At 46.5% G+C, this 12201-nt stretch overlaps 1 protein-coding gene across 3 annotated transcripts in view; it reads right to left on the bottom strand.

Moving 5' to 3' along the window:
• Nucleotides 1-12201, bottom strand: part of TPR (translocated promoter region, nuclear basket protein) — a 920136-nt gene that overhangs the window by 599719 nt on the left and 308216 nt on the right. For all 3 annotated transcript variants that reach the window (XM_069232002.1, XM_069232003.1, XM_069232004.1), the window contains exon 25: nt 979-1182. In XM_069232002.1, coding sequence (XP_069088103.1) covers nt 979-1182 — 204 coding nt within the window. The remainder of the gene's footprint in view (nt 1-978; nt 1183-12201) is intronic.

Genomic DNA, 12201 nt, shown 5'->3' with positions numbered 1-12201 from the left:
TTAGAAAAACTGAAAAGTACTACTTACCTGAAAACCGTTTTAGCTGTGAATTCTAAACAAAGTGCATGTGATACTTGAAAGTGATACATTCTTGAAACTGTACTTACCTGCAACAAAGATCCTTTTGGTTCTAGAAAGGAAGTAACAAATTATATTTTTGATACATAAAACACTGGCCTGGAGTTAGTCATTGAGGGTGTGCCTCATTTGAGGGTGTGTGTACAACAAATGGTTAGCACTACCCTCTGATAAGCCTAACTCCTCGACCATACTACGACAAAAGAAAGTACTGTCTACTTTAGCCTCTATAAACCATCTGAACACACTATACCTTACTTTGGTATAGTAACCAGCTTTCGACACCAACTACCACCATATTTCAGAGTGTTTCCTTCAGATTGGGTGAAAATTGGATCTTCTTTTAAGGTCAAAATGTTATTCCAGGGACAATTTTTTCAAGGATTACCTTTGAGGAAGATTACTGTTTCAGACTCCAGGATCATTGCTCTGTGCCACTGAGTAGTTGAAGTATGCGCCTATTAAAGTTTCAATGCTGGAGAATTAACATTGGTGAAAGTTAACACTTCCTTTAGGGTAGAGCTACTGATCATGATGCAGGTAAATCACTGCACAAATGCCTTGCCAATTCATTCTTATTTTCTCTTTCCAGACCATTACTGTAGTGAAAAGCTCTAAATTCTCCTCTGTTCTAGAACAAGTCACTACCTATTAGGTCTTTATTCCATTCAACTTTTTGGGCCCCCGAACCCAATCCACCTACAGTATTGCAATCTTGCTCATCCAATGAAAAGAACTAGGTATGTTACATCAAGTCTTTAAAAACCTGCGATGAAGTATTCAAGCATCAGCAACAAAACATAGGAGAAAGGGTGACTCACTGAAGAGTCCCACAGAACACTCTGGAAAGAAACCTGGTGAATCAACAGGCATGCCACAGCCAAGCAGGACTTTGTTTACCTTTATCATTCTCTCACGTTCTTCCATAGATGCTTTGAACTCCAGCAGCTGAGATTCTGCCTTCTGTGCTTTTTCCTCCAGTTTCTGACACACAGAATTGTTTTTGGCAACTTGATCCTTCACAGCCTGCAGGACTTCCACATCAGCAGCATGAAGCATGAGCTCCCGCTCATATTTGTTCTGAGCTTCAGAAGCAATCTTGGCCTTTGAGAAACAAAGGAGAAGCCAGTGAATGACACTGAATTATCATCTAAGATGTGAACTTCAATACCTTTTCAAAAGTTCACAGCTCAGACTGCCACCTTGTTACCATTTCATAAATAGGTTTGTACATTTAACCATTAATTTTACAGCATTTCCTCAACATAATGGCAGTAGTACATTTATTTTAAACTGTGCAAACAAAAAGGAGTTTCAGCTGCTAGATACTGACCGGTCCAGATGTACTGAAGTGAGACAATGGGTAGCCAGACAGCTGTTAAGAAGGAAACTGTAAAACGCCTATGTTTGCACTGACTGCAAGTAAAGAGTGAAGACAGCCACTTAGTGTCAGTCCTAAATACGTTACCAAGTGAACCTTCCATTGACAAAAAAAGGTTTCCCAGAAAGATTGGGCTTAGAACTAAGTAAACAGTATTCATGTGTAGTGGTGTAACAGCCTAGATCTGAAGTGAAGAGGATAGAGGAAAAAAAAAAAAGAATTAAAAAAAAAAAAGCTTATTTTAAGTTGCTATTGAGGTGGTTGCATAGGTCAGACTGCTTCGGCAGGACAGAGGCCACTGAAATTTATGGAGTGGGTAGAGGGCTACCTCAAGTGCCCTATATAAATCTGAAACTCATGACATATTGGGAAAATCTTCTGCAGACAGGGGCACAATGTTTGGTATCATGTTACCCATAAATTGAGAGGTGGTTCTAGTAGGCCTACCTGTGGAAGGGTTTGTCCCATTGCCTTCTATTCACGGGTGCAGACAATTAAAGGGCTAAAGGAATTTCCCAACCTGATGGGACAAATATGTTACACATGTGACCAACTAGTTGTTTCAAAGAACTTAATGTTTACTAGGTACAGAAAAAGGTCTACAGTAATGAATGGCAATAAGCCAGATTGAACAAGATTCGAACAAAGTATTAGCATTTGTATTTGTATTTACAGAATTTCAAGAGCTTAACAGCACAAAATAACATATGTCCGGATCATCCTGATCGAGTCAAACCAAATTATAACCCAAGAGGACCTGAAAACTAATGATTTATACTGGGCTTTGCTAGTTCAGAAAGGGTGGCTTCAAATGCATGCAGTGATGCCAGATCTCTAGGGCATATCTCGAAAAGGAAGAGTATAAGAAGAGGGAGTTTGGATAGAAGGGAAGACGGGGGAAAAAAATAAAAAATAAAACATACTAGGAATCTATTTGCTGGGGATAGATTTTTAAGCTGTTTGTGACAGTGCAGTTTCTTTAATACAAATATTTTGCTTGTACTTTACTAACAGAAGTTTGAGATCAAAACGTTCTTGTGGAGATAGAACAAGGGAGGTGTGCAGCACCAAGCAGCTATGCGCTTGATTCACAAAGATAAACTTACACTTTGGTCCAAGTTAACACTTTCTATAGTTACTATTACTTTTTAGTATTCACAAACTAGAAGTGTAATTTGACTACTGAAGGAAAGGACCTATTTTTCACAGGGTCCCACAACCCCATAATCCCCCTCCCCCCAACACTTCTTGCCTGGTATTCAATGCAATTTTCACTGAAAGTGCACTGGGTTCCTGCTAACCAGGTCCCCAGTGCCAGGTCTCTCTTTCCCTAAAACTGTGCAACTGTTCCCCAATTGGCAATACCTATGCTCCCCACCCATAAGTGCATAAAAATGGTACCCAGGAGCATAGGCACCACAGAGGCACTCAGGGACACCTCACCTTGCACAAGCAGGCTGCCACTACATGCTGTGCATCTTTGTGCAGCTAAAACTGAAAACATGACACTGCACACAGCCTGTGTGCCATGTCCCCCAACACTGCGTGCAACATATGTAAGTCACCCTTACAACAGGACTTACAGCCCTAAGACAGAACACATTGTATTACATGTGAGGACATATCTGCATGAGTAGATATGCCCATGCTATGCCTGTTGATCCTGAGACAGTGAGTGAACAAGGAAGCAATTTTAAGTACATGTGCTGGACACTGGTCACTACGAGTTCCCCAGCTATATGTTGGCTATACTGAAGATAGGGCTGTTTGGTATCAAATGTATCATAGAAATAAATCCTCAATGATGCTATTGATGGACTTAATACATGCACCCAGAGAGTACCCACTCTGGAAACCTACCAACTACCAGTGTGCAGACTGATTAGTTTTAGCCAGCGTGCCACCACCAGACATGATTCTGACCCCCAAGGGAGAGCGCCTTTGCTCTCAGGCAGTCTGAAATAAAACCTGCTCTGGGAGTGGAGTTTACACACCACACCAACACAATGACTGGCAAATCTCCATTCCAAAGACACCCACTGCCCTTGGTATGCTGATGTGGCTTCCCTCACAAGGTCACATGGCACCTGGACACAGGAAATTCAGAGAGTTGTATTCACCTCTCAGGTCAGTAACACCCCTAGGGTGCACTGCCTGATGTGGACACAACATTTAGAAATCTGCTGGGTTGGCAGATTTAGAAACTCTGGGACAGGGTTATGTCCAATTCCCACAGGAAGTGGACATACAGAGGGTGTAGTGAGCAAAGAAGTAAGTAGCCCATCAGCTACTACTCTTCATTGCCCTAAACACCCCTAAACTCAATATTTAGGGGCATCTCCGCCACCTGGAAATCAGATTCTTCCTGACCTATGAAGGACACTCAAGAGCGGCAAATGCAAAAACAGAGGAAGCACATGCCTTTGCCCCAGCCCCACCAGCCTGTCTGCGGTTCTGACCGATTTGCGCCGAAGTCGACTCGTCTTGCAAGCTGCTGTACCTCCAAAAGCCTGGGAGGACTGTCTGCCTTCAATAAAGGCCCAGGAGCTCCTGTAGGACAATGGAGCTGCTTCCCTGCATCTTGCAGGCACCCCAAGAGACCTGAAAGGACTCTGGACCCCAAAAACCTGACATCTGACAGCTTGTGCCCCTAGCTCGCCTTAAAGTGGGTCAATGGTGCCAACGTGGTCCCTCAGCCATCCAGAGACAGCCCACCTTGCGCTTGCATACTATGGACTCCCCAACCCCACCAGCAGCCTCAGCCCACAGGCCCCCTCAACTACCAGTGTTGCCAGTTGAGAAAACCCTGCAACTTAAGACACCTCTGCACCAGTCTCCCCTGGCCCGTGAATAAGAGGACCCAAGGTGTCCCCACGCACCTCAAGGTTTGAATCCACCGGTTGGTTCATCTCGACTGGACTCCCTGTCCAAACCTGCTGCCTCCTTTCTACTGGACTGATCCCCACTGACTAACACTGGGCCCCCGATGCTGTACTACAACAGGCTGCTGCAATGCCACCCAGTGTGACCTGTTGGTGTGGCCTTAGACCATGCCCCATGAAGTCCAGGAGATTCGTCCCTTATGTCACTGCACTATACCTGTACACTGTACTTGTTTTTCCTCCATAGGTTAACATCGCCACGTCTGGAAATGCAAAAGTGTTGACTTTTGAAACCTAAAAGTATTTCTCTTGCAAAATGCACTTACCTGATCGTATTGATTGTGGTGCCTAAACATATATAAAAACACTTATTTTTGTAAATTGTTAGGGATCTCATTGAGTCAAGTGTCATTTATTGGCTGTGTGTGTATTTGGAGATGTTTAACACTCCTTTCTGATAAGCCTAAGGCTGGTAGGCCACACTACTCCCTAAAGGAGCACCTTGGGATTGCTAGAGTAAGCCCCTGTTCACTAGTAAGGAAACCCCTGGACTCTGTGCAAAATATTTCATTTTGATACAATGTATAAAGAGGCAGTTTCCTACATTGGTGGCGCAGAAGTGGGGTAAAAGACTTGACATTTGCTGTACCACTCAGATAATAAGTGATACCACTAAGGAATCCAAATTGGTCTTTAGTTAGGAAGGAAAATGTTAAATATCCAGTAAGCATCTGTTCGTGGCATGTAGTGCTATAGATTCACATGCTCCTCGTAATCCTACCATCTAGTGATGCGTCCAGAGTGTTGCAAGTTGTTTTTCTTCGACGAAGCATTTTTCCAAATCACTAGATCCAGTGACTCCTTCTCAATGATAATGCGCATGGGAATCAACTCCTTTCTTAGATTGGTTTCCCTCAGGCGGGTGAGAAAAAGAGTGTAAAGGAAGGATAGAGAAAGATGTACATGCAAATGTAACTACATATGTACAAGCATATACAAATATAAAGTAAATGGAATGGCCACAGGTGTCCGGGGAGGAGGGAAGGCCCATGTGAATCCACAGCACTACATGTCATGAAAAGATGCTTACTGGGCACACCTCCTAATCTAATTTTCACACCTGTCTTGCCACCAAAAAGTGGGATCAGGTTGGCGGGTGAGGGTGTTGATCATCTCCATCATTTGGAGAGACCTGGTTTGCACTATAAAAGTGGCTAGGCCTTTAAAGCTTCCCGTCCTGGAATGTTCATCCTGCCTGAAAGAGGTGTCAACAACCCCGTCCAGTGCAGGCTTTCGTCTCTGGACCCAGAGAGCACTGGCTTTCACCTTTGGGGGTAAGGTGGGTGAACTGGTCAGGACCAGTCAGTTAACACACTAGTAGTAGGTAGTAGTTTTACAGGAGGCACCTCTAAGTTGCCCTCCAGGGCCTCCTGGATTTTAGGAGCCACTGGAAGTCGATAATTTGCATACCACCTGTAAGGAAATGCCTCCTTGGCATGGTTACCCCCTGACTTTTTGCCTTTGCTGATGCTATGTTTTGAATTGAAAGTGTGCTGAGGCCTGCTAACCAGGCCCCAGCACCAGTGTTCTTTCCCTAACCTGTACTTTTGATTCCACAATTGGCACACCCTGGCACCCAGATAAGTCCCTTGTAACTGGTACCCCTGGTACCAAGGGCCCTGATGCCAGGGAAGGTCTCTAAGGGCTGCAGCATGTATTATGCCACCATAGAGACCCCTCACTCAGCACAAACACACTGCTTACCAGCTTGTGTGTGCTAGTGAGAACAAAATGAGTAAGTCGACATGGCACTCCCCTCAGGGTGTCATGCCAGCCTCTCACTGCCTATGCAGTATAGGTAAGACACCCCTCTAGCAGGCCTTACAGCCCTAAGGCAGGGTGCACTATACCATAGGTGAGGGCACCAGTGCATGAGCACTGTGCCCCTACAGTGTCTAAGCAAAACCTTAGACATTGTAAGTGCAGGGTAGCCATAAGAGTATATGGTCTGGGAGTCTGTCAAACACGAACTCCACAGCACCATAATGGCTACACTGAAAACTGGGAAGTTTGGTATCAAACTTCACAGCACAATAAATGCACACTGATGCCAGTGTACATTTTATTGTAAAATACACCACAGAGGGCACCTTAGAGGTGCCCCCTGAAACCTAACCGACTATCTGTGTAGGCTGACTGGTTCCAGCAGCCTGCCACACTAGAGACATGTTGCTGGCCCCATGGGGAGAGTGCCTTTGTCACTCTGAGGCCAGTAACAAAGCCTGCACTGGGTGGAGATGCTAACACCTCCCCCAGGCAGGAGCTGTAACACCTGGCGGTAAGCCTCAAAGGCTCACCCCTTTGTCACAGCACCGCAGGACACTCCAGCTAGTGGAGTTGCCCGCCCCCTCCGGCCCCCACTTTTGGCGGCAAGGCCGGAGAAAATAATGAGAACAACAAGGAGTCACTGGCCAGTCAGGACAGCCCCTAAGGTGTCCTGAGCTGAGGTGACTAACTTTTAGAAATCCTCCATCTTGCAGATGGAGGATTCCCCCAATAGGATTAGGGATGTGACCCCCTCCCCTTGGGAGGAGGCACAAAGAGGGTGTACCCACCCTCAGGGCTAGTAGCCATTGGCTACTAACCCCCCAGACCTAAACACGCCCTTAAATTTAGTATTTAAGGGCTTCCCTGAACCTAGAAAAACAGATTCCTGCAACTAACAAGAAGGACTGCTGAGCTGAAAAACCCCTGCAGAGGAAGAACAGAAGACACCAACTGCCTTGGACCCAGACTTACCGGCCTGTCTCCTGCCTTCCAAAGAAACCTGCTCCAGCGACGCTTTCCAAGGGACCAGCGACCTCTGAATCCTGAGGACTGCCCTGCTTCGAAAAAGACAAGAAACTCCAGAGGACAGCGGCACTGCTCCAAAAGAACTGCAACTTTGTTACAAGGAGCAGATTTAAAGACCCCTGCAACTCCCCGCAAGAAGCGTGAGACTTGCAACACTGCACCCGGCGACCCCGACTCGACTGGTGGAGAACAAACAACTTAGGGAGGACCCTCCGGCGACTCTACGACTGTGAGTAACCAAAGTTGTCCCCCCTGAGCCCCCACAGCGACGCCTGCAGAGGGAATCCCCAGGCTCCCCCTGACCGCGACTGCCTGAACTCCATTTCCCAACGGCTGGAAAAGACCCTGCACCCGCAGCCCCCAGCACCTAAAGGAACGGAACTCCTGTGCAGGAGTGACCCCCAGGAGGCCCTCTCCCTTGCCCAGGTGGTGGCTACCCCGAGGAGCCCCCCCCCTTGCCTGCCTGCGACGCTGAAGAGATCCCTTGATCTCTCATTGACCTCCATTGAAAACCCGACGCGTGTTTGCACACTGCACCTGGCCGCCCCCGCGCTGCTGAGGGTGTACTTTTTGTGCTGACTTGTGTCCCCCCCGGTGCCCTACAAAACCCCCCTGGTCTGCCCTCCGAAGACACGAGTACTTACCTGCTGGCAGACTGGAACCGGGGCACCCCCTTCTCTCCATTGAAGCCTGTGTGTTTTGGGCACCTCTTTGACCTTTGCACCTGACCGGCCCTGAGCTGCTGGTGTGATAACTTTGGGGTTGCTCTGAACCCCCAACTGTGGGCTACCTTGGACCAAAAACAAACCTGTAAGTGACTTACTTACCTGTTAAAACTAACAATAACTTACCTCCCCCAGGAACTGTTGAAAGTGCACTAAGTGTCCACTTTTAAAACAGCTTATTGTGTTTTATGTAACAAGTATACATGCAAATGAAATGATTCAAAGTTCCTAGAGTACTTACCTGCAATACCTTTCCAATGAGATATTACATGTAAAATTTGAACCTGTGGTTCTTAAAATAAACTAAGAAAATATATTTTTCTATAACAAAACCTATTGGCTGGATTTGTCAGAGTGTGTGTACCTCATTTATTGCCTATGTGTATGTACAACAAATGCTTAACACTACTCCTTGGATAAGCCTACTGCTCGACCACACTACCACAAAATAGAGCATTAGTATTATCTCTTTTTACCACTATTTTACCTCTAAGGGGAACCCTTGGACTCTGTGCATGCTATTCCTTACTTTGAAATAGCACATACAGAGCCAACTTACTACATTGGTGGATCAGCGGTGGGGTACAAGACTTTGCATTTGCTGGACTACTCAGCCAATACCTGATCACACGACAAATTCCAAAAATTGTCATTAGAAATTGATTTTTGCAATTTGAAATTTTTCTAAATTCTTTAAAGTCCTGCTAGGGCCTTGTGTTAGTCCCTGTTAGCATTTCTTTTAGAGTTTAAAAGTTTGGTAAAAGTTTGAATTAGATTCTAGAACTAGTTTTAGTTTCTTAAAAAGTATTCCAACTTTTAGAAGAATAATGTCTAGTACAGATATGAATGTGGTGGAACTCGACACCACACCTTACCTCCATCTCCAGATGAAAGAGCTAAGGTCACTCTGTACAATAAGAAAAATAACAATGGGCTCCAGACCTACCAAACTACCGCTCCAGGAGCTGTTGGCAGAGTATGATAGAGCCAACCCCTCTGTGGATGGCAACACAGAGGATGATGATAGTGACTTGGAGGGTGATTCCCCCCCACCAGTCCTATCTAGGGAGAACAGGGCTTCTCAAGCCCTGACTCCAACAATAATAGTCAGAGATGCTGGCTCCCTCACAGGAGGGACCAGCACCTCTGAAATGACTGAGGATAACTCCAGTGAAGAGGACATCCAGTTAGCCAGGATGGCCAAAAGATTGGCTTTGGAAAGACAGATCCTAGCCATAGAAAGGGAAAGACAAGAGATGGGCCTAGGACCCATCAATGGTGGCAGCAACATAAATAGGGTCAGAGATTCTCCTGACATGTTGAAAATCCCCAAAGGGATTGTAACAAAATATGAAGATGGTGATGACATCACCAAATGGTTCACAGCTTTTGAGAGGGCTTGTGTAACCAGAAAAGTGAACAGATCTCACTGGGGTGCTCTCCTTTGGGAAATGTACACAGGAAAGTGTAGGGATAGACTCCTCACACTCTTTGGAAAAGATGCAGAATCTTATGACCTCATGAAGGATACCCTGATTGAGGGCTTTGGATTCTCCACTGAGGAGTATAGGATTAGATTCAGGGGGGCTCAAAAATCCTCGAGCCAGACCTGGGTTGACTTTGTAGACTACTCAGTAAAAACACTAGATGGTTGGATTCAAGGCAATGGTGTAAATGATTATGATGGGCTGTACAATTTATTTGTGAAAGAACACCTATTAAGTAATTGTTTCAATGAAACTGCATCAGCATCTGGTGGACCTAGGACCAATTTCTCCCCAAGAATTGGGAAAGAAGGCGGACCATTGGGTCAAGACTAGGGTGTCCAAAACTTCCACAGGGGGTGACCAAAAGAAAGGGGTCACAAAACCTCCCTAGGGGAAAGGTGGTGAGACAGCCAAAAACAAAAATAGTAAAGAGTCTTCTACAGGCCCCCAAAAACCTGCACAGGAGGGTGGACCCAGAGCCTCTTCACAAAACAATTCTGGGTACAAGGGTAAAAACTTTGATCCCAAAAAGGCCTGGTGTCGTAGCTGTAGTCAGTCTGGACACCAAACTGGAGACAAGGCCTGTACCAAGAAAGATACCACTTCTAACTCCCATCCAGCTAAAACTGGAATGGCCAGTCTCCAAGTGGGATCAACAGTGTGCCCAGAGCAAATCAGATGTCACACTGAAGCTACATTAGTCTCTGAGGGTGGGGTGGATTTAGACACTGGCTGCCTGGCCCCCTAACATGCAAAAATACAGGCAGCAGCTCTTAATTAATGGGACAAGTGCAGAGGGCCTGAGGGATACAGGTGCCAGTGTCACCATGGTGACCGAGAAACTGGTTTCCCCTGGCCAATACCTGACCGGACAAACCTATCCAGTCACCAACGCTGACAATCAGACTAAAGTACATCCCATGGCTATGGTAACTTTAGAGTGGGGAGGGGTCAATGGCCTGAAACAGGTGGTGGTCTCCTCAAATATCCCAGTAGACTGTTTGCTTGGAAACGACCTGGAGTCCTCAGCATGGGCTGAGGTAGAACTGAAAACCCATGCAGCCATGCTGGGTATCCCTGAACTGGTGTGTGTCAAGACAAGGGCACAGTGCAAGGCACAGGGAGAAAAAGTAGAGCTGGAGTCTGGAAAAATGGCCCAGCCTACCAAGAGGAAAGGAAAGTCAGCTGGGAAACCAGCTGCAACACAACACCAAAAAGAGAACCTCTCTTCTCAGGAAGAAGTTCTGCCCTCTGAGGGAACTGAGCCTATGGAATTGGAACCTTATCAGGTTGAGCTCTTAGGCCCAGGGGGACCCTCAAGGGAAGAGTTGTGTAAGGGACAAGAAACCTGTCCCTCTCTTGAAGGCCTTAGGCAGCAAGCTGCTGAAGAGTCCAAAGGCAAGAAAAATGGAACACATAGGGTCTATTGGGAAGATGGACTCCTGTACACTGAGGCAAGAGATCCCAAACCTGGTGCCACTAGGACAGTGGTAGTGCCTCAGTTTCAGAGAGTTTATTCTGACCTTGGCCCATGATATTCCTCTTGCTGGGCATTTGGGACAAACCAAGACGTGGGAGAGGTTAGTCAACCACTTCTACTGGCCCAATATGTCCCAGAAGGTTAAGGAGTTTTGCCTCTCCTGCCCCACCTGTCAAGCCAGTGGTAAGACAGGTGGGCATCCAAAGGCCCCCCTCATTCCACTTCCAGTGGTGGGGGTCCCCTTTGAAAGAGTGGGTGTGGACACAGTTGGTCCACTAGAACCTCCCACAGCCTTAGGAAATATGTACATCCTAGTAGTAGTGGATCATGCTACTAGGTATCCTGAAGCTATTCCCCTTAGGTCAACTACTGCCCCTGCAGTAGCCAAGGCCCTCATTGGTATATTTACCAGAGTGGGCTTCCCTAAGGAGGTGGTGTCTGACAGAGGTACCAACTTCATGTCAGCATACCTAAAACACATGTGGAATGAATGTGGGGTGACTTATAAATTCACTACACCATATCATCCACAAACTAATGGCCTTGTTGAGAGATTCAACAAGACATTAAAGGGCATGATCATGGGGCTCCCAGAGAAACTCAAAAGGAGATGGGATGTCCTCTTGCCATGTCTGCTTTTCGCTTAGAGAGGTGCCTCAGAAGGGAGTAGGATTCTCACCCTTTGAACTTCTGTTTGGCCACCCTGTAAGGGGACCACTTGCTCTTGTTAAAGAAGGCTGGGAGAGACCTCTTCATGAGCCTAAACAAGACATAGTGGACTATGTACTTGGCCTTCGCTCAAGAATGGCAGAGTACATGGAAAAGGCAAGTAAAAACCTTGAGGCCAGCCAACAACTCCAGAAGTTGTGGTATGACCAAAAGGCTGCACTGGTTGAATTTCAACCAGGGCAGAAAGTCTGGGTTCTGAAGCCTGTGGCTCCCAGGGCACTCCAGGACAAATGGAGTGGCCCTTACCCAGTACTAGAAAGGAAGAGTCAGGTCACCTACCTGGTGGACCTGGGCACAAGCAGGAGCCCCAAGAGGGTGATCCATGTGAACCGCCTTAAGCTCTTCCATGACAGGGCTGATGTAAATCTGTTGATGGTGACAGATGAGGACCAGGAAGCTGAGAGTGAACCTCTCCCTGATCTCCTCTCAGACCCTAAAGATGGCTCAGTAGATGGAGTGATCTACTCAGACACCCTCTCTAGCCAACAGCAGTCTGACTGTAGGAAGGTCCTGCAGCAGTTTGCTGAACTCTTTTCCCTAACCCCTGGTCAGACACACCTGTGTACCCATGATGTGGACACAGGAG

This window comes from Pleurodeles waltl, chromosome 4_2 (genome assembly GCF_031143425.1).
Source record: "Pleurodeles waltl isolate 20211129_DDA chromosome 4_2, aPleWal1.hap1.20221129, whole genome shotgun sequence".
Classification (NCBI taxonomy): domain Eukaryota; kingdom Metazoa; phylum Chordata; class Amphibia; order Caudata; family Salamandridae; genus Pleurodeles; species Pleurodeles waltl.
This window is presented reverse-complemented; position numbering and strand designations above follow the sequence as displayed.